Source organism: Berghia stephanieae, chromosome 2, assembly GCF_034508935.2.
Source record: "Berghia stephanieae isolate SIO BIC M18660-M18661 chromosome 2, UCSD_Bste_1.3, whole genome shotgun sequence".
In the NCBI taxonomy this organism is placed as follows: domain Eukaryota; kingdom Metazoa; phylum Mollusca; class Gastropoda; order Nudibranchia; family Aeolidiidae; genus Berghia; species Berghia stephanieae.
The window spans coordinates 113357846-113385402 of NC_088361.1; the positions used below are offsets into that span (position 1 = coordinate 113357846).

The 27557-nt window shown below is 35.3% G+C and overlaps 1 protein-coding gene across 1 annotated transcript in view; it reads left to right on the forward strand.

The window, feature by feature from the left end:
- Positions 1–9407, forward strand: part of LOC144964100 (aquaporin-7-like) — a 30662-nt gene extending 21255 nt beyond the window's left edge. The window contains exon 8 of the mRNA XM_078898039.1: positions 8766–9407. Within this exon, the coding sequence (XP_078754165.1) occupies positions 8766–8985 (220 nt within the window). The 3' untranslated portion in view covers positions 8986–9407. The remainder of the gene's footprint in view (positions 1–8765) is intronic.
- Positions 9408–27557: the final 18150 nt, after the last annotated feature.

Here is a 27557-nt window from a genome sequence, read left to right on the forward strand (position 1 = left end):
ATCCAAAGTGTGCCAACTACTTGTCAAATGTGGCTGCAAGAAAGGATGCACGTCAGATGCAAATGATTGCGAGCCCGCTTACCATTACCATGCACAGACTTATGTCGATGTAGAGGATGTCATATCATAAAAAATTAGGTAGGTTGAAAATGTAATTTGATTATAAAGGACTATAAGGAAAAGCCAAACAAATAAAAGCCAAGCAACTTTGGTCAGGCTTAACTCTTGACTTTAAACAGTCAATATCAGGTCTCAAGGTAGTTGGCATTAGCTTGAAAGCTTACCCCGTCCGGGAATCATTGTAAAGTGCTTTGAACAGTTTGGTGGATACTGCGCTATATAAAAGCTCACAGGGTTTTTTTTTCATTGTAAAGCCACATGAATATGGAGTTGGTCGTGGATTTTGTACTGTGTAATATAATTTTCATGATTTTATTCATTTTCAAATAATATTTAATTTCGCCCTGTTTGACGCTGTTAACATATGCCCGTTGAAAACCAACAGCCCCAAATCTTTCAAAATGAAAGCTATAAGATAGGGAATATGTCTATGGTTGATATACAACAAAAAGTACGAGAGAAAATATGGTAATTTCGCAACATAATTAATATATTCAGTACTAATCAGTAAGAGGGCGAATAGAATTTCCTCGATTATTCCCCCTGAATTTACTAATGTTTATATAGTAAAATATAAAATGCTTTAAAACCAACTTTTTTGTAAAATGTCAGAATGCTTCTCTATCAGATTGTGTTCTTGGTGGTATAAGGTACCTGTGTGCCAATTTTCATGCTTTCATCACCTATTTGCACAATTATACCGCAATTCCCCCTGCTATATTGCATCCTTAACAATGCTATCTATACACTAGATTGCTTAACATCAGGCTAAAACGACCAAATGAAAAAAAACACACACACACGCACACACACACACACACACACACACACACACATACAAAAATGCAAATAGAGCTCCTATGTGGATATCGGACACAAGTAAGAAAAAATAGTTAAAGAACAAGATGAAAATATCATAGAAACAGAGAATATTCAAGGTACTTGGAGTGAGGTATCAAAGTGCATTACAGAACTACAAATAGATGTCACTCCCGCAAGAAAACACAAAACAAAAAACAAATGGATTACACCAGACATATTAAAAATGGTAGGCGAACGGAGCAAAATGCCAAAGAACACACACCCCCCCCCCCCCCCACACACACACACAGAATACAGAGAAGCTGACAAGCGTATTAAGAAATAATGTACATAAGCCATAGAACAATACATGAATACCGAATGTCAAATATTGACGACCAGAAAAGGAAAAATTCTCGAATATTTTACGAGACAAAATTAATAACCTAACTGTGAAGAAAAAAAAACACCGACAAACAAACAAACAAACAAACCCCCCACCAAAAGATAAACATAGTGCTTAGGCCACTGGGACCCCCCCTTCCCCCCCCCCCCCCTTTGGGAGTTTATGCCACTATGTTTTTCAAATAATAGAACTTATTGGCCATACAAATTCCACTGTTACCGTAAAAATAAGTGTCATTTAAGAGAGTTATGGCTCTTTGAAAAAAGTGAGTTGTGTCCCCTTGCAAAAAAGAGACAACATTTCTTTCAAAGGCTCTGGAGACTACAATATTAATTCAAATATATGCAAATTGGGTATCAAACTGAAGGAAATTGAATATACTATCAAACTATGTGCACAAGCTTTCAATTTGTAAATATTATATAGATTTACAGAAAGTTGAAACAATTTGTCAGTAATCTCATGAAGTGTCATATCTAAACTTATGGGCTATTTCAGTGTTTTACACAAAATTATTTTAAATATGGCCAAAAACAGCATGTTCATTAAAAATGTAGCACTGAAGAAAGCTATGGCCCAAGCCTCAATAACAACCTTCATATTTCTACGTCACAGGAAAAACAAAAAGTGTACGCAACCCTTAAATTTTTCTCCACTTTGTGGGATGCCAAATTCATCATAATTTTCATTCTTTTTAAACATGGTATTGATGTCCAGTTGTCACATTTAAAAGTAAGTTGAAGGTGTGGTAAAAACAATAGATATATCATGAAAAAAGACTAATTTGTTCACAACCCAAGTGAAGCATCATTACCGAAGACTTTTGAACGAAATCGCATTGTTATATTATGAAGAATAATTGATACTCAAAAGGGATTCTTGATTCAAGATGCAGTAAGTACATAAAAACAATATCCTTATGTGTTTTGCAAACATGCTTTACTCCTTAACAGTTTGCACTGCTCACCAATTTATTACATATCCTCATCATCAGTAGCAAAATCCTCTTTGTCCTCTGAAGTGTCGTCAAGGAAATCACTGTCAAAGCTATCACTACCATCCTCGGCATATGTATCTTCGTCAGTACTGGTGCAGCTTTCTTCATACACAATTTCCTGCAACTCATCTGGAATGAAAGCATCTTTGAACCACTGTACTTCCAATTCATTTGCAGTATTTCTCTGCCAACCGTTATCCTCTGGTTTTGGAATGCTAGGATTCTGGCACACTGCATTCCTCCAAATGAGAGTTTGAAAGTTGGCTCTTGATATGTGCAGTGACAATACTTGACTACAAGGAGGCATCTGACACAGGTCAATTCCACCACTGCATGAGATGGTACCTTTCTTTCCTTTGAAACGCTGGCGAACTATGTCATACCTCACTTTGTTGACACTTGTGCATGAGGTTTTGCCATACAGCTTGCACACAAATGACTCTAACATGAGACAGTCATTACTCGAAACAGCTGCTGATGTTCCAAATCTGGAGAACAGAATTCTAAGATCTTCCTCCTTTTGAAGAAATTTTAGAGCTTTCAGCTTTCCTTGCCCAGCAAAGCAACTTGTTGTGTCACAGCCTGTGAATGCATGGACACCAAGTAATGCATCACACATTGTTTAGACAAAGTCTTTGCTATCTGAGAGACATTGATTTGTCGCCTGTTGTTGCCACAGCCAGTATCAAAAATCAGGGTCTTTCCAATTGTCTCTGAGAATGAAAGGAGAAGTAAGAAGACATCCGTGTCTGCTGATCTGACAACAATTGTTTCACAGTTTGGTTGGCGGGAAGCATATTGACAATGCAGTATAATTCGCGTGTCTGCCTCTTCCTGTGATGAGTAGAGATCTAGACAAGGTACAGCTGTGGTAAATTCATCCGTGTCACTGTAAAGTAAGGTGCATCTCTCTTCACAGACAAAGAAGATTTCCCTGTTTCTCAGTTTCTTTGCATATTCGTTACTTTCCCATTCCTTGAGGAGAAACCTGATAAGGATCTTTTGTTATCAACGCAGCTGAGAAATGATTTCCAACGTCTGGGCACTGTTGTTGCAGATCCTCTTAACAAGTATGCATTATCTTCAGAAGATCCTCTCCTCAATCTCTCACAACCTTTGATTGAATCTTCTATGTAAGTATCAGTCACAAAGTGTACACAAGCTGCTTGTGGTAAGGAGGAAAATGTAAGTTTGGCTACTTCACCAAATGTATTTGGGATTGCTGACAGAGTTTGTAACAGTGCATTGCCATCAACAATGTAAACGGTTTTTGTTTTTTTTGTTTTTTGCATATTCCTCGAACATTAATGAATTGTCAGGCGTGAGCTTGTGCAACAGAGTTGCTTTGTTGGTCTTCAGAGGTAAACCATCTGATGAAGCCAGCGACCATGGAGTAGGTGTTAGAGGATATTGAAGAACTTTTTGAAGATCAACACTGTGCTCTTGGGACAAAACAAGAAGCTGGCCAAATAAATTTCTTTGTGCCTTGATTTTGACCACGTTCATGTCTTTTTTCACTGTTACCACTTTCCTCAATGATGCAAATGTCTTGGTCTTGTTCCTTCCTAATGGCTTGTGAAATTCTACAGTCTTTTCCTTCAGTCTGTTTTCAACAAAACTTTCAAACAATCTTTTTCCTGTTTTTTTCCACGGCTAGCAGGTCATCAGCAACATCCTCTTGCACTTTCATTCCTGAAGCTAGACTGACCAGACCATCTTCAACTTCAAAGGGATTGATAAATGCTGAAAATGTCTGGAGGATCTTTTGCACTCGCTTTCCACTTTGTCTTTTTTCTGCAAGGCTCAATTCTTTGTGGGTGTCTATGTTTATACAGTTGTTGTTGCTGATCATTCTTTGGGTTGCTGATACATATTCTGCTCGATTGTGTCTTGTTACACTCCAACGGTAATAGCTTGGAAGACTCTTGCTGAATCCAACAATGCCTCCTTTTGTCTTTGCATGTTTGTTTATTGTTTGTCCAATGGTCATATCAACTGCTATTCTTCCAGCAGGCGTCCTTGATCTGGAGACACTAAATCCATTATCTTGTAACATGTTCTTCTGCCCCTGGGTGGGAATGAATCAGGTTGGCTAGTGACACAAAATATACACTGAGATACTTGGCATAATTGTGGTGATTCATGGTAAAAAGCAGTGGGCACAGTTCTTTTAAACAAGATATATGAAGAAGAAAGTTGTTTGTCTTTGTAGCTCGCAGAAACTGGAGGAGAAGCCAAACTCTGTCCATGTATTGGATCCAGTATTGTGCAGTTTTTCCGTACTTTCCTGAGCGGACACTCTCTTTGAAGGCTTCATACTGGGAAAATAACTCAGCATACACAGTTGACTGGAGAATTTTATTAGCTGTATGGCTTGAAATTCCTTCGGTGAATTCCTTTATGTAAGACATGAGGTCTTTACTGAGTTTTGAATCCGTGTCCTGCTCAAATTTTGCAAGCAGAAGCCTCTCTAGAGCCTCCAAAACAGACACATGCACTCGTATAGCCCTGTTGTGGTTCTTTCCACTCATAACCCTATCCATAGAACCATGTGCACATAGCCCTGCTTCAGTCACAATTTCTTCAAAACCAGATCCACTTTGGAGCTTTCCCAGGGCACCAAGATATGAAATTATGGTGTGAAAGACACCCAGGTGAATAATGACTGTTTTGTAAAGCTGTGGGTTTTGCCAGACAATATCGTAAGCTTTCTTTGCTACAGCAAGGTCAAATGTTACAAATTTATATGTGTTATATGCCCATTAATCATGTCTGAATTGTGCTAGTACAAAATTCCTCTTGTTTATTTATCACTGAAAGGAAGCAAATACACTGTAATATATTTTTTTCATATTATAGAGAAAATGGCTATCAAAGATTTAAAAACCCTATATAGCTTTGTAAAATATTTTATGATATGAGGCAAAAAAATGAGAAATGACAATAAAATTCCACTATTTATTGCATTTGAAGCAATTTTAGGGTGATAAACAATCATTTTATTCACAAAAATGAGTTCACGAAAAATTGCACCCGATGACCTTTCAAGGGCCATAACTCCTGTAAATGATACTTGAAAAAACTGTAACACCCGGATTAATGTGTGTTATATGTCCCTGAAGCATGCCTGAATTGTGCTAGTGCAAAATCCCTCTTGTTTATTCATCCTGAAGGGAAACAAGTACACTGTAATAGATTTTTTTTTCAAATTATAGAGAAAGTGGTTATCAAAGATTTAAAAACGCTATAAGGCTTTGTAAAATATTTTATGACATGAGGCAAAAAATGAAAAATGACAATAAAATTCCACTATTTATTGCATTTGAAGCAATTTTAGGGTGATAAACAATCATTTTATGCACAAAAATGAGTTCACGAAAAATTGCACCCGATGACCTTTCAAGGGCCATAACTCCTGTAAATGATACTTGAAAAAACTGTAACACCCGGATTAATTTGTGTTATATGTCCCTGAAGCATGCCTGAATTGTGCTAGTGCAAAATCCCTCTTGTTTATTCGTCCTGAAGGGAAACAAGTACACTGTAATAGATTTTTTTTCAAATTATAGAGAAAATGGCTATCAAAGATTTTAAAACGCTATATGGCTTTGTAAAATATTTTATGATATGAGGCAAAAAATGAGAAATTACAATAAAATTCCATTATTGATTGTATGTGAAAAAATTTTAAGGTGATAAACAACCATTTTATGCACAAAAACGATTTCACAAAAAAATTGCACCTCATGACCTTTCAAGGGCCGTAACTCTCGTAAATGACACTTGAAAAAACGGTAACACCCGGATTAATACTCAAGATATATTGCTGTTTCAGAAAAACCATGTGGCGAAAACTCCCCCAGGGGGGGGGGGGGGGGAGGGTTTCGCCCACTGGCCCATGCACTAACAAAAAAGAAACAAAAAAAACAAGCAAAATAACCAAATAAGCAAAACAGAAACAAACAAACAAACAAACAAAAGATCAATTCACAAAGTAGCTCCGTGAAAGACTAATCATGAACAATGAAAACAAATTATAAAAGCGATGGGCTGAGTATAATGAAAATTATAATATTCAGATGATAAGATAAGTGGCGTTTTGATCAATACAAAAATAATTCGGTTTGCTGAACCTATGTAATAGCGTTGGGAAGACATAATATGTTTGTATCATTTGGAATTTTGTAGACATTTGTCTTTTTGAATTCGTAATTAGAGGCTTTAACCCTGTCCTTACCACCTACAGCAAAATCGTCACAATTGTTACGATACAATATACATTTGTTCTTATTCAGATCTATTTTGTACATCACAAACTTTGAAGAATGATAATTGTTTAATTAATAACAACATAAAGTTGTTTTGTAGAGAGCTTGTTTGAGTTTTAAAAATCCATTTTTCTACTGGATAAGCCTGCTATTTTTGGGAAAGTACTGAAAATGATCGGTAAGGAGAGAATTAAGTTGTGGAATATTTATTTGTTATCGCTATTCCTTGTTTACATTCTGATGTATCTTGATCATTATTTGAGATGAAGATGAGATGATGATTTAAATCTAAGTATTTGAACTTTTTAATTTGTTTGATGCTTTCTCCTTTGCTGGTTAAACTGAATTCTGTTTCATTATTTTTTTTTTATTGTTTAGAGCCATACATTCTGTCTTTTTCACGTTCAACATTAATCCTTTCTTTTCACTTAAATCGACCAGCCTTTCCATCAACGTTTGTAAATTGTCTGATGTGAAAGCCAGATTCGTTTGGGTGAGCAGTGCAGAAATCTTGCCAGATAGAGAGCAATCGACCCTTCAAAGGTTATCTATTGTTAGATGTTTTGCACACGTCACAGGGTGTTTTCCAGTTTTAAATAGGAAAGCGATCATGTGATAGATAGGTCTTAAGTCTTACGTCTTAATTCTTAAGTCCATGGATTTGCTGAAGGTCTCTAATTGTTTTGGTTTGAAATGTGGACTAAAGACGTAGATTCGAAGAAAGAAAACCCGACTTGAAGGCCTTTGAAATGTGGGTGTACAGAAGATTGTTGAAAATGTCCTGGACTGCATTGGTAGACAATTAAGTTTTTAATCGCCTAGGAAAGGAACGGAACTGTTAAATACAATTCAGGAGAAGGCAAATGAGATTTTTTCGGATGTATGTGGGGAGAGAAAATTGTGAAAAAATTGGCAACATCAGGATTTGTAGAATGGAAGCGAGCACTTGGATACAGAGAATGGCATTCTTAAAACATCTAAGGCAGAACACATCAGTGATTATAACACAAACACAGACTATGCCTGATGCTCTGAAGACAGATTAATATTATGGAGAAGAATGGTTGGCAACGCACCTGAAAGGACACGCCACACAAAATCATAATAATAATAATAATAATAATAATAATAATAAATAATAATAATAATAATAATAAATAATAAATAATAATAATAATAATAATAAGATATAATAATAATAATAATAATAATAATAATAATAATAATAATAATAATAATAATAATAATAATATAATAATAATAATAATAATATAATAATAATAATAATAATAATAATAATAATAATAATAATAATAATAATAATAATAATAATAATAATAATAATAATAATAATAATAATAATAATATAATAATAATAATAATAATAATAATAATAATAATAATAATAATAAAGATTTGGTCATTTTCAAGACATTTGTTGTGCATATAGTTGTTTTATTGCGATACGGGAATACCTGGTTGAATACTCAACGTTTGTTGGGGTTTTTTTCGTTGTTTTTTTATTTTGTTTTTGTTGTTGTTGTTGTTTTGTTTGTTTTTTTTTCAATTTTTTGGCGAAGATCAAGAGAATACAAGGTAGTTCGTTACATTGTTAATTCAATCTGAAACAACAGGTAAACTTTCCCCCTCTTATAATAGCATCAAATCATCATCATCATCATCATCATCATCATCATCATCATCATCATCATCATCATCATCATCATCATCTCCATCATCACCACCATCATCATTATCATCATCAAACTCATGATCATCACCAGCAACAGCATCATCATAATCATTATTAACGATGAAATCATGACAATATTTATCATTATCATTGCCATCCTTATCGACACAATCATCATTATCATTAAATTTGTTTATATCAACATCACTACAACCCTCAAAACCATCACCACCACCATCACCTACACTACTAACACCACATTCATCATCAGCATTATCATCATCATCATGATCATCATCATCATCATCATCATCATCATCATCATCATCATCATCATCATCATCATCATTATCAACATCATCATAATTATGATCATCATCACAGTCATCATCATCATCATCATCATCATCATCATCATCATCATCATCATCATCATCTACTTTCATAAATATAAGAAAATTCCATATTTCAACTTCACAGCCGCAACGACTACAAGTATTTCTGGATCCCCGTGCTTGGCCCATTCATCGGAGCAATCTTGGGTGGCCTGATCTACATCACATGTATTCAATTGAAATCTCCATTCGTAGGGGACCGCTCTGTAGAAATCACGACGGAAACTCCTGACGTAGAAGCCAAGAATAAAGAGACTCAAGAATTGCCTTCCAATCAACAACATATGTTAGAAGAACATCTATAAAAGACTAAACACTCGATTGTAGAATAAAACAATTCTGTCGTGCTTTGAACCCCCCCCCCCCCACCCCCCCCCCCCCCCCCCCCTCCCTTTCACCATAAACAAAAAAAACAACAAACGCGCGCTTAATATTTTGGCAAAAAACAACAACAAAAGAAGAAAACTCGTCCTTCAAATATCGATCGAATATAACTGATCCTCAATTTGTCAAAAACTGATAAACCTGGAACTTCAAGAAAATCCTTAAGGAAGTCTCAGGTTTGGTAGTTTTTTTTTACAAGATGATGGTCAATTTAATCGATCTATTTTTGAAAGACGAATCCTCTCTCCAAAATATTTTAAACGTGTTTTTCATAGTGTGGCAGAATTTGAGCCTGAAGTAAAAGATCTTATGTTTGTTTATGTTTATTTTATTATGTTATTGGATTTTTATATATGTTTTCAATATAATATATATATATATATATATATATATATAATATATATATATATATATATATATATATAATAATTATTTATTGATTTATTATTTATTTTTTTATTTATTTACTTGTTTCTATTTTGTTTTTCTGAAATTGGACATAGGAATATAATCAATCATTTTGTAAAGATGTGGTATAATTTAAATTCCATCATATTATTCTCTGGAATGAATTATAAAATATCATTTTAAAAGTATTTAGTCACTAAAACAATAATAGAAACAGTTCAATAAATGCCATTTATTTATAATTAGTTACTCAAAGAGTCGAAATAATGTTGATAAAGTTTATACTTTGTCAAGAGGATTTGGATATTTTGAAAAGCTGTGGCCCTTAGTTTTTGACTTACATTTAATTATTTACCCCCATGAAAACTGATAAAAACTAGAGTTTCCGATATTTATTTTTTTTAAAGTTACGTGATATTGATTTTTTTAGTGTCGATTGTTACAAAAGAAATGTTTTCGCAAACTCAATCAGGATCTTCTCGAAACGTTATGTAAAGACTCATTTCTATTTTGTTACTTTAAATAATCACTTCGGTATCAGAGACCATGCCGTGTATTTTACTATTGAACATAATTATCGTGTTGTTGATGATAAGAATGACATTTATATTTATGGTAAAAAAATAATGATTATAATGATTATGATGATGATGCTGATGATGCTTATGCTGATGATGCTTATGCTGATGCTGATGGTAATAATAATGATTTTGGTGATAATATTAATAATAACAATAATAATAATAATAATAAATAATAATAATAATAATAATATATAAATGATAATAATGATAATAAATAATAATAATAATAATAATAATAATAATAATAATAATATAATAATGATAATAATGATAATAATATAATAATAATAATAATAATAATAATAATAATAATAATAATAATAATAATAATAATATAATAATAATAATAATAATAATAATAATAATAATAATAATAATAATAATAATAAATAATAATAAAATAATAATAATATTAATACATATAATAATAATAATAATAATAATAATAATAATAATAATAATAATAATAATAATAATAATAACAATACATGTAATAATAATAACAATATCAATATCTATAATGACAACAATAACAGCACGAACAATAACTATACCAACAACAATAAAGACCTTAAGGCAAACTTATAATTAATATTATCGTTGTAATTATAGATATTATCATCAATAAGATCATCATCATCATCATCATCATCATCATCATCATCATCGTCATCATCATCATCAGATAAACAATTGTTTTACCTACCATTTCCTGTAAACTTTGTATGCTTTTGTATATCTCATTTTATAAAATAAAAAAAGATGTATATATCCTAATGAAATTCGTTGTTTATCTAAATATCAATCTAGAAAATGGATGGATTAGATGTCTTCTTTCATTTCCCTTTGCTGGGAGGGATAGTTTACTACAGTGGAATTCACTCGAATGTCAACTTCTTATTAAAGTCATCATCTCTTGTGGCTCCATTTTTTGGGTGTACTGTCAATTTCTACTGTTTCTTTCTGATACTGGTAAAATATATTTTTTATTATTGTGATCTAATTGATAAATGATACATTTGCAAATTTATACTGCGATAATTCACAGTTTCTCCGTATTTTATATACTTCACAGTGCTTTATTTATTCCAAGAACAATAGGTTTTCATAACCCCACAAAGATACACACTACAGTTACTCCATGGGTGTACGATCCGATAGTGATGTCGTTTCTTCTTCTCTTTACTAGCCTATCCTGCTTCTTTGGTTTGTGATTGTATTTTTGACAGGGGATATTTTTTTTCTGTAAATCTTCTGCCTGTTTGTTCTTGGTTATTTATAATTTAGCTTATGATATCTTTAGGTTATGATTTTGATTTACAATTGTACTATTTTTGTTAGATTGCTTGTTTTTTTTTGTTTCAGCGGTCTCTCCTATAACCTCAATTGTGTTGGAAGAGACCTAAAGCAACAAACAAAAACAAAAAAATCATTTAACCTATCAGGTTACTGACTTCTCTCGAGATTGCTTGACTATTTTTATTTATAAATTAGACACACTGCCCCTCGGCTATCGATGCCCCCCTCTCTGCGTACATATAAAAATATCATTGCCGAAGTATTAGTAATAAGAATATTTGTCCGCCTCTTTCCCAAAAGTGTGGACTAAATAACATCTTGCAAACAGAGAAATGTGTTTAGTTATTGCTTGTGAATGAATAATCGAAGCGATTCTCTTAGCCGAAAGAATTCTCGGAACCTGTATCAGGAAGAAAAACAACTCTGTACACAATTTCATAAGATGATTTACTCGTTATGTCCCTTAACCTTATTTTTTAATATTTTTTTCCTCTCGTTAAAATGGATCATTTGATAGGACATTAACTTTATAAAGAGACAAGGTAAATTGAATGTGATGGAAATGTTTTTAAGTTTTTTTTTTCTTTCTTAAACACCACAATGGCATAGTGTACACAGTCAAACACGCAGAACGCATTTTCAATTGAGCTCTCAAACTACTAGATATTTCAAAAACTTTAGATGATCAATTCAGTGGGTAGGTCGAAGAATGTTTCTATAGAATTTGAAAAAGGTGTGAACGTTACAGTGCCAGACAAAGCACTCTATCATTCATACCTATTCCTATTCATGTTTTGCGCCAATGCCCGCTCCCAATATTTTCAAAGGAAGAATGATAACAACAGGAGGACAAAAAGGGAAGGTCGGAAAGGAGGTGGAGGAATAGGAGGAATAGGAGGAATAGGAGGAATATGATGGTTTGGAGAAATTGCACATGCTCGTGGTTTTGAATTAGCTGTCTACGTATTTTGGTATGAATCATTCGGATGATCTATTGTCATGTGAATCGTCGAGAATAGAAGATTAGACATTTCATAGATAGATTGAAGTTGACGTCACTCTGGTCTTTGTTATTGTTTTTTGCCATCCGCGTTTATGAGTAATTCTCACTAAACGGTATTAACCAGACTATAAAAATTTAAGGTTACACATAGTTTTGTGTGTTGGTCCGTTGTAGTTCCGCATGGCAATGTTGTGAGCTTCACAGCCAAGCGCATACTATCTACATTATGCACTGCAATCACTGCAACAAGATTTCTCCTTCATTAACCCTCTCCTTACCAACTATAAGAAAATCGTCACATTCGTTACGATACAACAAACATTTTTCTTATTCAAATTTATTTTGTACATCATAACATTTAAAGAAAATGAACAGTGTGTTGTAGACCGTGTTTTGATAAAGAAATTAGGTATCGTAAAAACGTAACTGCTATTGTGTTTGAGTGATAAAAAATATCTTTTTTTTTTTTGTGTTAGTTGGGTGTGAAGTTTAGGGGGAAATCCTGAAAAAGGCTGGTAAGGAAAGAGTAAAATGGTTGGATAACGCTGGTAATCTGAGGAAAACATGCAAACGAAGATTGTTTGGTTAGAATAAATGTGTAATGTAACATTAAGGTTCTTTATCAAACTTTCAATTAAATAATATGATATTCTAATGGAAAAATAAAATGGAAAATGAAAATTACTGAATTTTATCGCGAAGGTCAGGGATGGACTCCGTCATTAAGTGATGAGTTAATAACCATATCGACAGTAGAATGTCCCTATCGTGGAGTTGTAACAGTCGGGCCGTGGGTTCGAATCCCCGTCGCCTCAAAGTTTTTATTCTCTATTGTCTTCTGGCACTTTTCTACTCGCTTAATTTCTTTGTATCGCCAGTCAAGTAGAAAGATGAGGTATTATAATTTAATGTCTATTATAATGCAGATACATGGGACTAGGGATTTGAAAAATAAAACACAAGCTACGACTAGAATGAAAGAGAGGGGAAGGGGGGGGGGGGGGGTTAAATGGAACACAGGGGCGTTGGCCATTTGGCCCGAGTACATTAAAATAGATAGATAATAGTTGTAGGTGTGAGATTGTCCCAGTGTTAAGTTAAGTGAAAGACTAAGAATGCAGGATATAACATAAGAGAGAGAGAGAGAGAGAGAGAGAGAGAGAGAGAGAGAGAGAGAGAGAGAGAGAGAGAGAGAGAGAGAAATCAGTAGGAGTGAAATATCTGTTCAATGAGATAGTTATCATATAACGTTATAACAAGTGTAACTAAATGACACATTGCCATATTCATGGACAATAAAGATCAATTATTATTATTATTATTATTATTATTATTATTATTATTATTATTATTATTATTATTATTATTATTATTATTATTATTATTATTATTATTACCAATTCTTGTATTTCCTGTGCTGCCTGACTTATCTCTTAATCCACATTTTTGGCATATTGTTTTGTGTCGAGTGGAATTTCTCCAAACTTTCACGCCCATTCATTTCCAAACATCAAAGTACTTGAACAGAAAAAGAGAGGAAGGAAAAATAAAAATTTGATAGCTATAAATCTATGACAGTTTAAAGAGCCAACCAATCTTTCAAGTACAAACAAGAATGTTATCATTGCGTCAATTAACTTGAGAATTGCAAATAACAGACACATGACATATAAATAGAAAGTCTGATTAACCGGTTAACTGCCGATAAACTTGATAACGCTCAAATAAGATAATAACTCCGAAAGATACGTGTGTTTAATTAAATAAAATTTGGCCAGAAAACTCGTCCTTCAAAATTTAATGTCGACGAGTTTTCAACGAGTTTTCTGGCCAATTTTTTTATTTTTTTTTACATATGCGTCTTTCTGAGTTATTATTTTATTTGAGAGTTATCAAGTTTATCGAGGCAAAGAATTTTGGATATGACATGTCGTGAGGTTATCAAAATTTGAATGATTAAATGGTCACGCACACGACAAGCAGTGCGGCTTTATGGTCTAGTGGTATGACACTCGCTTTCGGATCGGAAGGTCCTGGGTTCGAGCCTCGCGCTCGGCGCATAGTTGAGTCCTTGGAAAAGGCTCTTTACTCACATTCTCTCACCGTACTCAGGTGTAAAATGAGTACCTGGCCGTTAACATCGTTGTCTTTGTCCGAAAAATTGTAATATCGCCTAACAGGCGTCATGTCCCGTCCTACATGTTAAATGTTGCTGTTGACCAGGGACCCCTTGTAAAGCGCTTTGAGCACATTTCAGTGGATATTGCGCTATATAAAGCTCAATTTCAACAAGCATCGATGATAAAGTTCTAATTTGTATGAATGGCAAGCAAGATACCATTCTTAAGCCTTCATATTTTATTTTTTCACCAAAAACAATATTATTATAATTCCGGGAGAAACAATCCTACTCCGATCAATGACGGCCCATCCATAGATTGAACGAAGATGACGTCACTCAAGCCTTTGTTATTGTTATTTTTTTGCCATCCGTGTTTGTGAGTAATTCTCACTAAACTTTATTAATCGGACTATAAACGACCAAGATTACATATAGTTTTGTGTGTTGGTCCGTTATACTTCCGGATGGCAATGTCGTGAACTTCTTAGCCAACTATCTATACCAAATGTAGCAACAATGTGTCATATCGAGGGTTATGTAAATGTTGCTGCTCGAAGCTCGAAGAAATAAATAATCATGTGAAGTTGAATGTCAGCTTCAATTTAAATACAAAAACAGATCAAATGAACGTTTCGGGTTTCCCCTTTATCAACAAAACAGGATGAATGAAACACCACAGATGAATGAGATGATGTCACCCAAATTATTAGTAAATAGATAAAAGCACATTCAGAACAAAGGCAGCAAGGATTGTCTTAACCAAAAAGAAATCAGATCGTGTCACTCCGATGTCTTTAAGTTAACATTGGCTTCCTATTTAAGCAACATATATAAATTAACGATTTTATGTTTAAAATATGTTGGCAATACAACTCTTTCTGTTTCAAATGTGTTTGTGTCTAGGTGCCAGTTCTCAGCCTTAGATTTGCTGAACAGTATTTTCTATTGCAGCCATAACAGAGGCTCGAGTCTGATATTTCTTGGCGTATTCTGAAAAAGACGCGTATTTAACATTTTGGCCAGAAAATTCGTTCTTCAAAATCGATCGATTAAAAAGATCCTCATCTTGTCAGAAACTCTCATGGGACTTTGCAGAAGTCTTCAAGGAAGTCATAGGTTTGAGAGTTTTCGACAAGATGAAGGTCATTTTGATCGATCGATATTCGACAAACGAGTTTTCTGGCCAAAATTTTAAATATATGTTGTTGTTTTTTTTCCAATGTACAACAGAATTGGTTTTCTTTATTTTTGGTATCCGATTCACTGAAATATAATGAGGGTTTGGAAGAAAAAGCATGGTGTAGTTTTTATCTTTTATTTTTTTTTTTTCAGTTTTATTTTATTTTAATTTTTGTCCGTGTGGGAAGACGGCTGCTATGCTACAAAGCTTATACATGCTTATACAGGATTACACGTTCCTCAATGTCATCACGACAAAATTTTAAATAAATAGACCCAGATTAACCAGTTAACTGTCGTACTATGAAAAAACATATATTTAACAATTTGGCCAGAAAATTGGTCCTTCAAATATCGATCGATTTGAATGACCCTCATCTTGGCAAAAAATCTCAAACCTGATTCTTTACAGGTTTCAGAGTTTTTTCCAAGATGAGTGTCATTTAAATCGATCGATATTTGAAGGATAAGATTTCTGGCCAAATTTTTAGATTTGTGTTTTTCCAGAGTGCGGCAGTTAAACGATTAAAATAATATAGGAAAGGATGAATGAAATTCTAGACGGATGAATACGAGAGGATATCGTAAAGGAATTCCATTATAATATCATATTATTATTATGTCAGAGAGAGAGAGAGAGAGAGAGAGAGAGAGAGAGAGAGAGAAAGGGAGAGAGGGAGAGAGATAGAGAGAGACAGAGAGAGAGAGACACACACAGACACACACACACACACACACACACACAGAGAGAGAGAGAGAGAGAGAGAGAGAGAGAGAGAGAGAGAGAGAGAGATGACATAAAATAAAGGAAGTGAAATAGACGGGTGAAGAAAAAAAAAAGAAAATGATCAGATGAAGAGATAGGAATACGGAGAAGGGGGATGGGTGATAAAGTGGGAAAGATAGATAGAGATAGAGAGGTAGAGATAGAGAGAGAGAGAAGAAGAAGAAGAAGAAGAAGAAGAAGAAGAAGAAGAAGAAGAAGAAGAAGAAGAAAAAGAAGGAAAGAAAGAAAGAAAGAAAGAGAGAGAGGGAGAGAGAGAGAGAGAGAGAGAGAGAGAGAGAGAGAGAGAGAGAGAGAGAGAGAGAAATGGAGAGGTAAATAAATTACTGGGATATATATATATATATATATATATATATATATATATATATATATATATATATATATATATATAAAATCATAGTTAAATGTAGCGAAATAAGTAGATAAGAAGATATAAAAGAATATTGGGACACAACGGGAAGGACGTAAAGGGGTGGGTGTTTAGGGGGGGGGGGGGGTGTGCAGCTGGTACAGCCTTTCAAACATCAAAGGAATCCCAACCACAGCTTCATTCAGGCTTCATGTGTGACACTCATATTCCACCAAGCACCTCAGATCCTCTGACGGCCATAAACTTCTCAAGATTCTCCATGTCAAGAAATATGATCTGTAAAATTGTCGACAAGCCCAATCTCACAGCCATGTTTATATCTCGAGTTACAGCTATAGCATGATAAAAATATGGCGTGTACTTGATTATGTAGCAAATGGCGGTTGTTAAAATGTTTCTGGGTTGTTTTGAGATCTGGTTAATCGTTCTCTCTGTGATTAGGTACCGTATAAATCTTAACGGTGTGTAAAATGTAGTCCTTTAGAATCATAAGGCCCACGCTGCTGGCGTTTATCCCGTATTCTATAGAGTGAAACGGACAATTACAATATCTTGCTACCCTTTGGATAGGACGCTAGTCTATTGCAAAGTACTTTCCACCTGATCTAATAGACTCAGCTTCCCAATCATTGCTGGGGGGGGGGGGGGGGCAGGGGTTCAGAAAAAATCTCAACTTCACCCGGTCAATCTCGGTCCTTTTGCTTGTGAAGCGGGTACTCTTCCAACTGGGCTATCGTGACCCCCCCCCCCCCCCCCCCCATAAAAGTATAAGAGCTATGTAATGCATTTAAGAGAAGTATGGCGGTTTTAAAGTGTTCGCCTTAATTGTTTCCAGTGCCTTAATGGAGATTAGGATCTCCTAGGCTGTAAGATATACATTATATTCATATCCTGCGTTACACTTCCCGGTGACGATTTTTTGTAGAAGTAGGCAGATTTGGATAATACAACCAACAAAGAGAGAGAAAGAGAGAGAGAGAGAGAGAGAGAGAGAGAGAGAGAGAGAGAGAGAGAGAGAGTAATGTTTCCTACAGTAGTATATTCCCAAATTCAGTGGCGCATCTGACCGTAGCCATCGTAATCTTATAGCGTGACACTGACCATAAAATGACGTCAAAATGCCAGTCTTTTGCCACAAAAGAAAACAAATCGTGAGTTGTATTCAATAGTTCAACAAATGAAATAACTTGTTTCCTAGAGCTCTACTAACAACTCACTAGACGCTACACAAACCAAAAAAATGACGTCAAACTGCCAGTCCTAGAGGGTTCTAGTGTCAAGCTATATGTTAACGATGGCTACGATCTGACACCAAGAACTAAATTTAGAAATGTGTCAGCATCGTTCTTGCCTTATAAGATAAACTAATTTGTGGCCATGTTAAGACATCAAATGACATCTTTAGTCACGCGTCCAGTAATTTAGGTCTCTCATTACACTCTGACCGTTGGCCGGCGGTCTGTGAGGAGCATAATTACACAATGACAGGTGTTGTGCAGCCAAGTGTTAGTTGTCAACGTAGCAAATTATATTACCCCTCTAGACCAAAGTGTGGATGAGTACCTGCTATCGAGTGTGTCGTTTTTGGTGATAATGGTAGCACAAAGGAGGGTTATATTTATGAGTTTTGATCTCTGTCTAAAACGAAAAATTAGTTTGGAATTGTATGCACACGTACATACACTAACAGTAACACACACACACACACACACACACACTCACACACAAACATGCACACAAAATTACATACACATACATACACACAAATTCACATACGCAAACACAAACCTGAGTACAAAATTACACACACATACACCACACACACACACACACACACACATACACACCTATCTAAACTCTGTTTACACAAGAGTAATAAAGTGAAGTAGACAGAATACGTGGTTCCTTATCTCTTCGTGGCAAAACAAATAGAACAATAGAATTAGCGGTGCCCCCACCTTGTGTAAACACTAAAATTTCTACTCGAATAATGGATATTACGGGGGAAGTAGCTTCTCTCTAAACAGAAAGGGATAAATAAGTCTCACATGCATACAGTATTACGTTCTTGGACTTAAATTTAGATGTCTTCATATTTTACGTCTTTTATTATCAATATTTCACAAAAATATTGAGAACAAAATAAGTTTTAAACAATATACACATGTAAATATTATAACAAGACCTGCACTCAGACTTTACCAAAAGATACTAATAGAGGAGATCAATTTTCCTTTTTGACAAATCTGTTCGATGTAACACCGGGGTCATCTTTTAGGTGCCTTGGAGGCTTCATGAAGCGTATCGATCCACATTTTATTGTACGGCGTTGTGGTCTAGTAAGTCCCTGGGTTGAGTCCCTCTCAGGATGGTCCTAAGTTGAGTCCTTGGTAAAGACCTTGGTAAGGACCCCTTGTAAAGCGCCTTGAAGATTTAGAGGATATTAAAATATGTTTATTTCTTCTGCGTTCCAGCCCTGGGAATTCTTTAAGTCGCGGCCTTACTTTTACCCATTTCCCGTTAATCTTACAACTGATTGAAAGCAATTCACATCGTTCTATTTTGAGGGGAAGGGGAAGGGGAAGGGTGGGGGGGAGAGGGGCTGCGACTGCTAGTTGTCTTCCAATTATGCTATGGTTTTATACAGCTTCCTATTCAGGCAGGTCTCTGGTTGATGTTTGCCTGTGTGCGTGTGTTGATTGGAAAATTTGACTTGAATTATGTCTATTGTCAAATTGCCTAAAATAGAGTCTGAACTGAACTGAAGGTGTGTTTTTCTAACTTGCACTTCCGTTCCAGGGTTGTCGACATCTTTCACGACTGATTTTGAAATTTTGCTAAAAGGTGCCGTGTCATCTATATATCGAATTTTGATTACATTTACTTTGTTTGAACGGATCTAATTCCGTAAAAAAAATGATGTTTTTATCATATCACAACTTCCTGGTCAATATTGAATAGTTGAAGTGAGTCCACACATCTTTTTCAAAACTTTCATAAAGAATTAAAACTGAAGCATGGTTTGCTAGATAAATTCGAATAAATGTAGTTTGTGTATTATATATCCCAGTGTTCACATCATTTGGGTATTTTTGTTACCCAACCTTATTTACACCATTTTGTATGTAGGTATGTGTGTGCATGTAAATGTGTGTATTTGTATGTGTGTGTGTATGTGTGTGTGTGTGCGTGGCAGATATGACATGGGGTCAATTATGTAGAAAACTTAAATTGGAAGACGTGTATAGTTAACTGTGAATGTTTTTTTTTTGAGAACAAAAGAAAACTGCCCTCAATCAAAATAACAGAGGAAACTATATCACAAATCAGAATTGAGATAAGAAAACTGGTTGGCATGGCACAGGAACTTAAGACGTTATATGTGCGAAAAAGCGCATGGTACTGATTGACATCTGTACAGTTTTGAAGATTCCCTGATTTTAGAGAAGACATATTAAAATTTTATGGTGATAAATAATATCCTCAAATAATAATTTTTATGGACGAAGTTCTAATTTCAAAAACTTATAGACTTGCCATGTAACATTGTGTTTTCTCCCTTCTCTCAGACTCCCAGAAACTCGTAAAAAGCCACCAGAATATGGCGTAACCTTTATTTTGCTAGGGCAGGGCACGTTTCTATCATACGCATTGGTATCATGTCACATTGTGTTTTCTCCCTTCTCTCAGGGTTTCAGAAACTCGTAAAAGTCACTAGAATATGGCGTAATCTATATTTAGCTAGGGCAGGGCACGTTTCTATCATACGCCTTGATATCATGTCACATTGTGTTTTCTTCCATCTCTCAGAGTCCCAGAAACTCGTAAAAAGCCACTAGAATAGGGCGTAACTTTTATTTTGCTAGGGCAGGGCACGTTTCTATCATACGCATTGGTATCATGTCACATTGTGTTTTCTTCCATCTCTCAGAGTCCCAGAAACTCGTAAAAAGCCACTAGAATAGGGCGTAACTTTTATTTTGCTAGGGCAGGGCACGTTTCTATCATACGCCTTGGTATCATGTCACATTGTGTTTTCTTCCATCTCTCAGAGTCCCAGAAACTCGTAAAAAGCCACTAGAATAGGGCGTAACTTTTATTTAGCTAGGGCACGTCACGTTTCTATCATACGCATTGGTATCATGTCACATCGTGTTTTCTCCCTTCTCTCAGAATCCCAGAAACTCGTAAAAAGCCACTAGAATAGGGCGTAACTTTTATTTTGCTAGGGCAGGGCACATTTCTATCATACGCATTGATATCATGTCACATTGTGTTTTCTTCCATCTCTCAGAGTCCCAGAAACTCGTAAAAAGCCACTAGAATAGGGCGTAACTTTTATTTTGCTAGGGCAGGGCACGTTTCTATCATACGCCTTGGTATCATGTCACATTGTGTTTTCTTCCATCTCTCAGAGTCCCAGAAACTCGTAAAAAGCCACTAGAATAGGGCGTAACTTTTATTTAGCTAGGGCAGGGCACGTTTCTTTCATACTCTAGCTTTGGTTTTACTACTTAATTTGCCTACTACTCCATGTATTTGTGTGTCTGATACGCGTTCAGGTTCAATATCAATTACTTGGGCACTCTAAAACCACGGGGGATCAACATTAGCCTCCACATTTAGGATTTTGTAAATTTACATATTTGTTTGTGTTTTTGTTTACTGTCTCCTGACGAAGGCCAAGGGCCGAAACGTTGTTTGTTTTGTGTTGTTCCCTTATATATGAGTCACATCTACTCACTTTATATTTTTTATCTCCATTCTATCATACGCATTGATATCATGTCACATCGTGTTTTCTCCCTTCTCTCAGAATTTCAGAAACTCGTAAAAAGCCAATAGAATATGGCGTAGACGGTCTAACCTATATTTAGATAGGACAGGTCACATTTCTATCACACGCGTTGGTATCCAACCACATCCGGTACTTGAATGGCTTGTTTACCCATGGAGTAAATGCAAGCCAAGATAAAATTAATATTGTGGGGGTGGAGAGTTAGCTCTGTACTTGACCGATTGTCTAACCACTCGTCCTTACGACGCGAGTACCTAGACGTCTACAATTTTTTTTAGAAAAGAAAAAAGTGGAATTTAATCGTATAATAGTTCTTCCATAACAAGATATTCAACGAACGTCTTTGCTCAATACGCTTCAACAGTCGTAACGTCACTTCCCACGTAATGACGCATGGTAACTTAGTAACTGGTTCTAAACTATCGGCACAATGGCGGACGCCCTTATGAAATATTTCTCCGACGAGCATAAAAGCGTATCCAGAGGAAAAAAAAACAACATTATAAATCTGATCATGTTTTGACTTTTACACATTCTGATCACACGACATATGAAAAGTTCTAGCCAGCATGAAGAATAAAAAGTACAGATTTTCTTTGTTTAGTACCACGATGGCCACGGTTGCTGGGCGACGTGACATCAGACTATTGAATCTAATTGAGTATGATAAATTGCGCAAAATTTGTGATAATGCAGCTAATTGATTCTTTCCTTTCTTATAACGACCGACCACGCAGTTTGTTGTTACTATTGACTACTATTACTACATTATAGACCATTACGCCAAAAGACAGCTTAGAAAGCAACAATCGGTGTGTAACTTGTATTTAATATTCATTACATTAGCCTACAGCTCTACAATATTGAAAATATCTTTTGACACAAGCCCTTTGTTAGCACAAGAAATATAATTACAAAAACGAAATTCCATAATAAGTGAAAAAAATCATTCTTTTTTCATTGTTAAGCGATTTGAGCACGTTTAGTGGTAGATATTGCGCGATATAAAAGCTCATTTTTTTTTAATGTTTTGGTTTTGTTTTCTTTTGTTTGTTTTTAAAAGTTTTTGTTTGTTTGTTGTTGTTGTTTCGTTTTGTTTTTGTTTTTTTTTTGTTTTTTGTTTTCGTTTTAAGTTCTATGTTTTGTATGTTTGTGTTAATTTTTGTAAAGACTGACGAAGAGCTTGTGCCAAAGACGTAGATCTATATCCCATTATAGCTTATCGTTGGGTAATTGATTTGCGTCTTATTCTTCTTTTTTTCATTCCTTACTTTAAAAAAAAGAAAAAAAAACATGTTCCGTGTTGTTTTTATTTTACAGTGGGCTAAGTAACAAATGAGAATATTTTTTTCCATGGCACATGTTCTACCTATTCTTATTCAAATTAACCTCACAACTCCACAGACCAAATTATCATGTGGTTGACGGTGCTATTTATCACGGGATATCAAATTAAAGTGAACAATGAACAACAGCCCCTGTACAAGATCAAACAAAGCAAATGCCCATTTAACCCTCCCTGACCCCCTCTCTCTCTTTGAAGATCGATTCCCTTGTAAATCTCAAGTGGTGTTCACACAGACGAAATGGAGTTTCACAACGCAATGATGATACAGGATCAACAGTATTAAACTATTACATGGAGTGTTTCGGAATGTTTGTTTGGTTTTGTTTTTGATTTTAGCTATGGATTAACCCGGTTTTGCTGACGTGAAACGGACAGCAGCAAAACTTGCTGTTTGGAGTCCCCTCTACAGCATGATACTTGTCATCAGATCTAATAGGATAAAATCGCCCAAAATAGAAGTCCTTCAAAGCCATTAGGCCAACGGAGCCGGAGTTTATCCCGGTTTTTATATCGTGAAATGGACAGTTACAACTGCTTTCTACCCTTTTGGATAAGCACTTGTCTATCTCAAATTACTTTCCGTCAGATCTAACAGACCCAGCTACCCAATCACTACTGGGTAGACAAAGTGGTCTGAAAAAAAGTCTTGACTCCACTCGGGATAGATCTCGGTACGGTACCAACTGAGCTACAGGGACACCCAAATATAAGATCAGCCAACCTATAATTACTCTAACGTTCACTAACAAAATACAATTAAAAATCAAATAAATAGAGGTGCCTAAATGAGTCAATAAAATGGAGATTAAGATAAAGGGAGTAAATCTGACTCATGAATGAACAACACAAAATAAACGACGTTTCGACAAAATTTTTGTTTACGTGAGAAAGGCCAAAGGTCGAAACGGCGTCTATTTTGTGTTGTTTATTCATGAGTCAGATTCACTCCCTTTATCTTAATCTCCAATTAAAAGTTAATTTTGACCAAACATTTTTTACTTAAAATGTAGATTGACTAAGATGACCCCATCTGGTAAATATGGTTTAAAAGTCTCAAACTTGGAAGAAGTCCCGGCATTTTGATTGTTGAGTTGAGCTGCTTTAGTTATGTATTTTAAGAAGGTAATATTCAAATGACCGCCCCCCCCCCCCCCCCCCCCCCAGTTATTGATTACTAACAGGTAGACAAGAAGTTAACTTGTTAGATACATGTCAAGATATCTTTAAATCTATAGCACATTGACTAATGGTTAATTCTATCCAAGCTGTTACCGAGCTGTCGTATAAGTATTATTATTTATAGTCCGATTACATTTCAATACACTTACAGATTACCTTCTAGGAAATCGACAAACCTGTCCTGGTCTTTTTTTTTTTAATGTAAAAAAAACTTGTGTTTTTGTTTTGTTTTTGTTTTGTTTTGGGGAGAGGGGGGGGGGTGACTTGATAAATTATATAAACATTTGCATACCGCATATTCACGAATTTACAGTTCAATTGCACTTCACAATGCTTTTCATTCTTACTTCCTGAAGGCTAAAATGAACCAATATGATGTAGCTTCACATGCATAGGGACCGAGATCGAATCCGGGTGCAGTCGAGATCTCTTTCTGACCCCCCCCCCCCCCCCCCTGCCCTCTATACAGTGATTGGGTCTATTAGATCTGGCGCAAAGTTCTTTGCAATAGAAAGCGTCCTGTCCAAATGATAGCAAGCTATTTCTATTGTTTGTTTCACGCTGTAGAAACAGGGATAAACTCAGGCCCCATGAGCTGAATTTTTGGGATGGTTTTTTTTTTCTTGTATTTTTGATCTCTGCTTTGTCTGGCACTGTTTCATACACACATTTCCATAACTCTATCTTACACCCGTTAAGTAGTCCTTCAGAGCCACCAGGCCCTTGGAGCCGGAGTTCATCCCGGTTTCCATACCGTGAAACGGACAATAGCAATTGCTTGCTACCCTTTGGATAGGACGCTTGTCTATCGCAAAGTACTTCTAACAGACCCAGCTACCCAATCACCGCTGGGTGGACAGACGGTCAGAAAAAAAAAAATCTCGACTGCACCCGGGATCGATCTCGGTCCCTTTGCGTGTGTGAAGCGAGTACTCTACCAACTGAGCTATCGGTAACCCCTCTTACACCCGTGCCTGTTCCTTAATTTGAATTAATTTGTCACCAATAAAACATGTAAACTTAACCCATGCCTCATATATATTTGTTATTTATTTTACCCAAAAAAAATTAATTTTAGAATCTAAACCATCTCTACAATTCTACAGTTTCCAGACCGTGGGGTCACATAATTTTTATTTTCCCAAATATGAAAAGAGATAATATAAGGCAAATGAAACAGAATATTTATGTATATTTTGCTTTTCATACAGCTAGTACTCCTTGTCATAACATTGGAAGAACGACATTGGTAGTATGATGGTGGCCTTGTTGTCACAGCTCGTAAACGGGTAATGTTCGCCATCCATTCCTAAAAGAAGAAACAAGAGGAGCGGGTGGGAGGAGGCTGGAAAAGGGGGGGGGGGGGGGGTCAAAATACAACGCTTCGGTGGTTTTAATGAATTCACAGTTTTACCAACCTCTTACTTACTTACTATCAGTGATATTGAAGTATTTATGTATTATTACAACGATTATATTCAACGAAGCTTGCCTTTTAAATTTAGTGAGCTTCTTATCTTCGTATTACGACGTATCGACGTGATACTACTAAGCTGCTAGAAGCTGTGCTAGAAGCTAGAAATAATAAACAAAAAAATGAATATGACAGTGTCAAAAATGAACAAAATACACAATACGGAACGTTTTGGGCTAAAAACCCTTCTTCAGCCAACAACAACAAAAAAAAAACAATAAAAATATAAATACATATCTAAATTCCAGACTGACGACTATTCTATGCATGACTTTTAATGTTGTATGTGTGTGTGTGTGTGTGTGTGTGTGTGTGTTTGTGTGTGTGTGCGTGTTCTTTGTTCATCTGCATAAGGCAATCAATGCACACGGTCACATTCTACTTAGGAGTAAATGAGTACCTGTATACATTAACGAATGTCGCAATGATGTTAATGGAAACTGGGCGCCTTGCACGATGACTTTGAATGTTTAAAATCAATCATTCAATCAATTAAGCAAGTTGTGCTAATGATTAATAAAGCATTCTAAAGAGAGGTTTATTTGTTTACTTATTTTAAAATATGAGGAAATGGGCTATGCAAATGTTTTTTGTGCGACTATGTGGTCTAGTGGCATGGCACTTGCTCTCGGATCGGAAGGTCCTGGGTTCGAGCCTCGCGCATAGTTGAGTCCTTGGAAAAGGCTCTTTACTCACATTCTCTAACCTACTCAGGTGTAAAATGAGTACCTGGTCGTTAACAGCGTTGTCTTTGTCCGAAAAATTGTAATATCGCCTAACAGGCGTCATGTCCCGTCCTACACGTTAAATGTTGCTGTTGACCAGGGACCCCTTGTAAAGCGCTTTGAGCACATTTAGTGGATATTGCGCTATATAAAGCTCAATTAAAAAAAGATTTCATCTGATGTACTTATACTTTATTTATTTCATAAGAAATAACTGACATAGAGCCTTTTATTGTATTGTACTTGGTGTCCAGAAGTCTGGAACTAAAAAACAAATCGTATTTATTCTGAAAATAATGAAAATATTATGAAATTTGATTCAGTTCATAAAGAAATCATTCAAGTTTTTATTGTTGCCACGTAAATTGATGATAGTTGAACCAGCCAGCAAAGAAATACTCAAAAACATTTGTAGAGAACTTGATTGAGAGACACACCAAAGTACTGATCACACGATGGTGGACACGTTTAAATCTATTAAAGATGTAACGTATTTTAAACAAATCGTAAAAAATATGTTAAGTCATTTTTTTGAGTTCTAGTTTGTATTAACTCACTCAACCCTAACACCGACTATATCTTTATCAGTAGTTTACCCGGGCTATGTGAACGCCATGCCTATTTATTACATTTTTCTCAGACAAATTATAGGTTTAATATCCAAGCATTTGTTTTAAATTTTTACACGTTAATAATAGTTGATTAAAATTATCTATGTAATTCTCATTTTGAAAAGTAGCAAAAAAATCTAGGATTGAGTGAGTTAAACAAAACTTGAATCATTTCTCTGTATTTTCGCTAACATCATGTGCTTAGCCGCATTGTCTGTTTCTTCGTAAACTATTTTCTTATTGGTTCCAAAATTCTGGGACACCATGTACATAATATTATATCGGTTTTACTTCTATGCAAAGTGGCAATTGATAGTATGTGTGTTATAGGGAATGAGATTAGCGGAAGAGTAGTGTCCCTTGATTGGACGTCACCTTACAGAGAGAACGTCAAAATGGTTTTGAGCATGCGTCTCTCTCGTCCTCGCTTTCGGTGAAGTGTCTTATGCCGCTTTCACCGGAAGTGAGGACGAGAGACGCATGCGCACAACCAAAATGACGTTCTCTAATAGCTTTTCCGCCGGTGACGTCCAATCAAGGGACGCTACTCTTCCGCTAATCTCATTCCCTATTAGAATATTGTTACAAATGTTTGATTTAATGTCA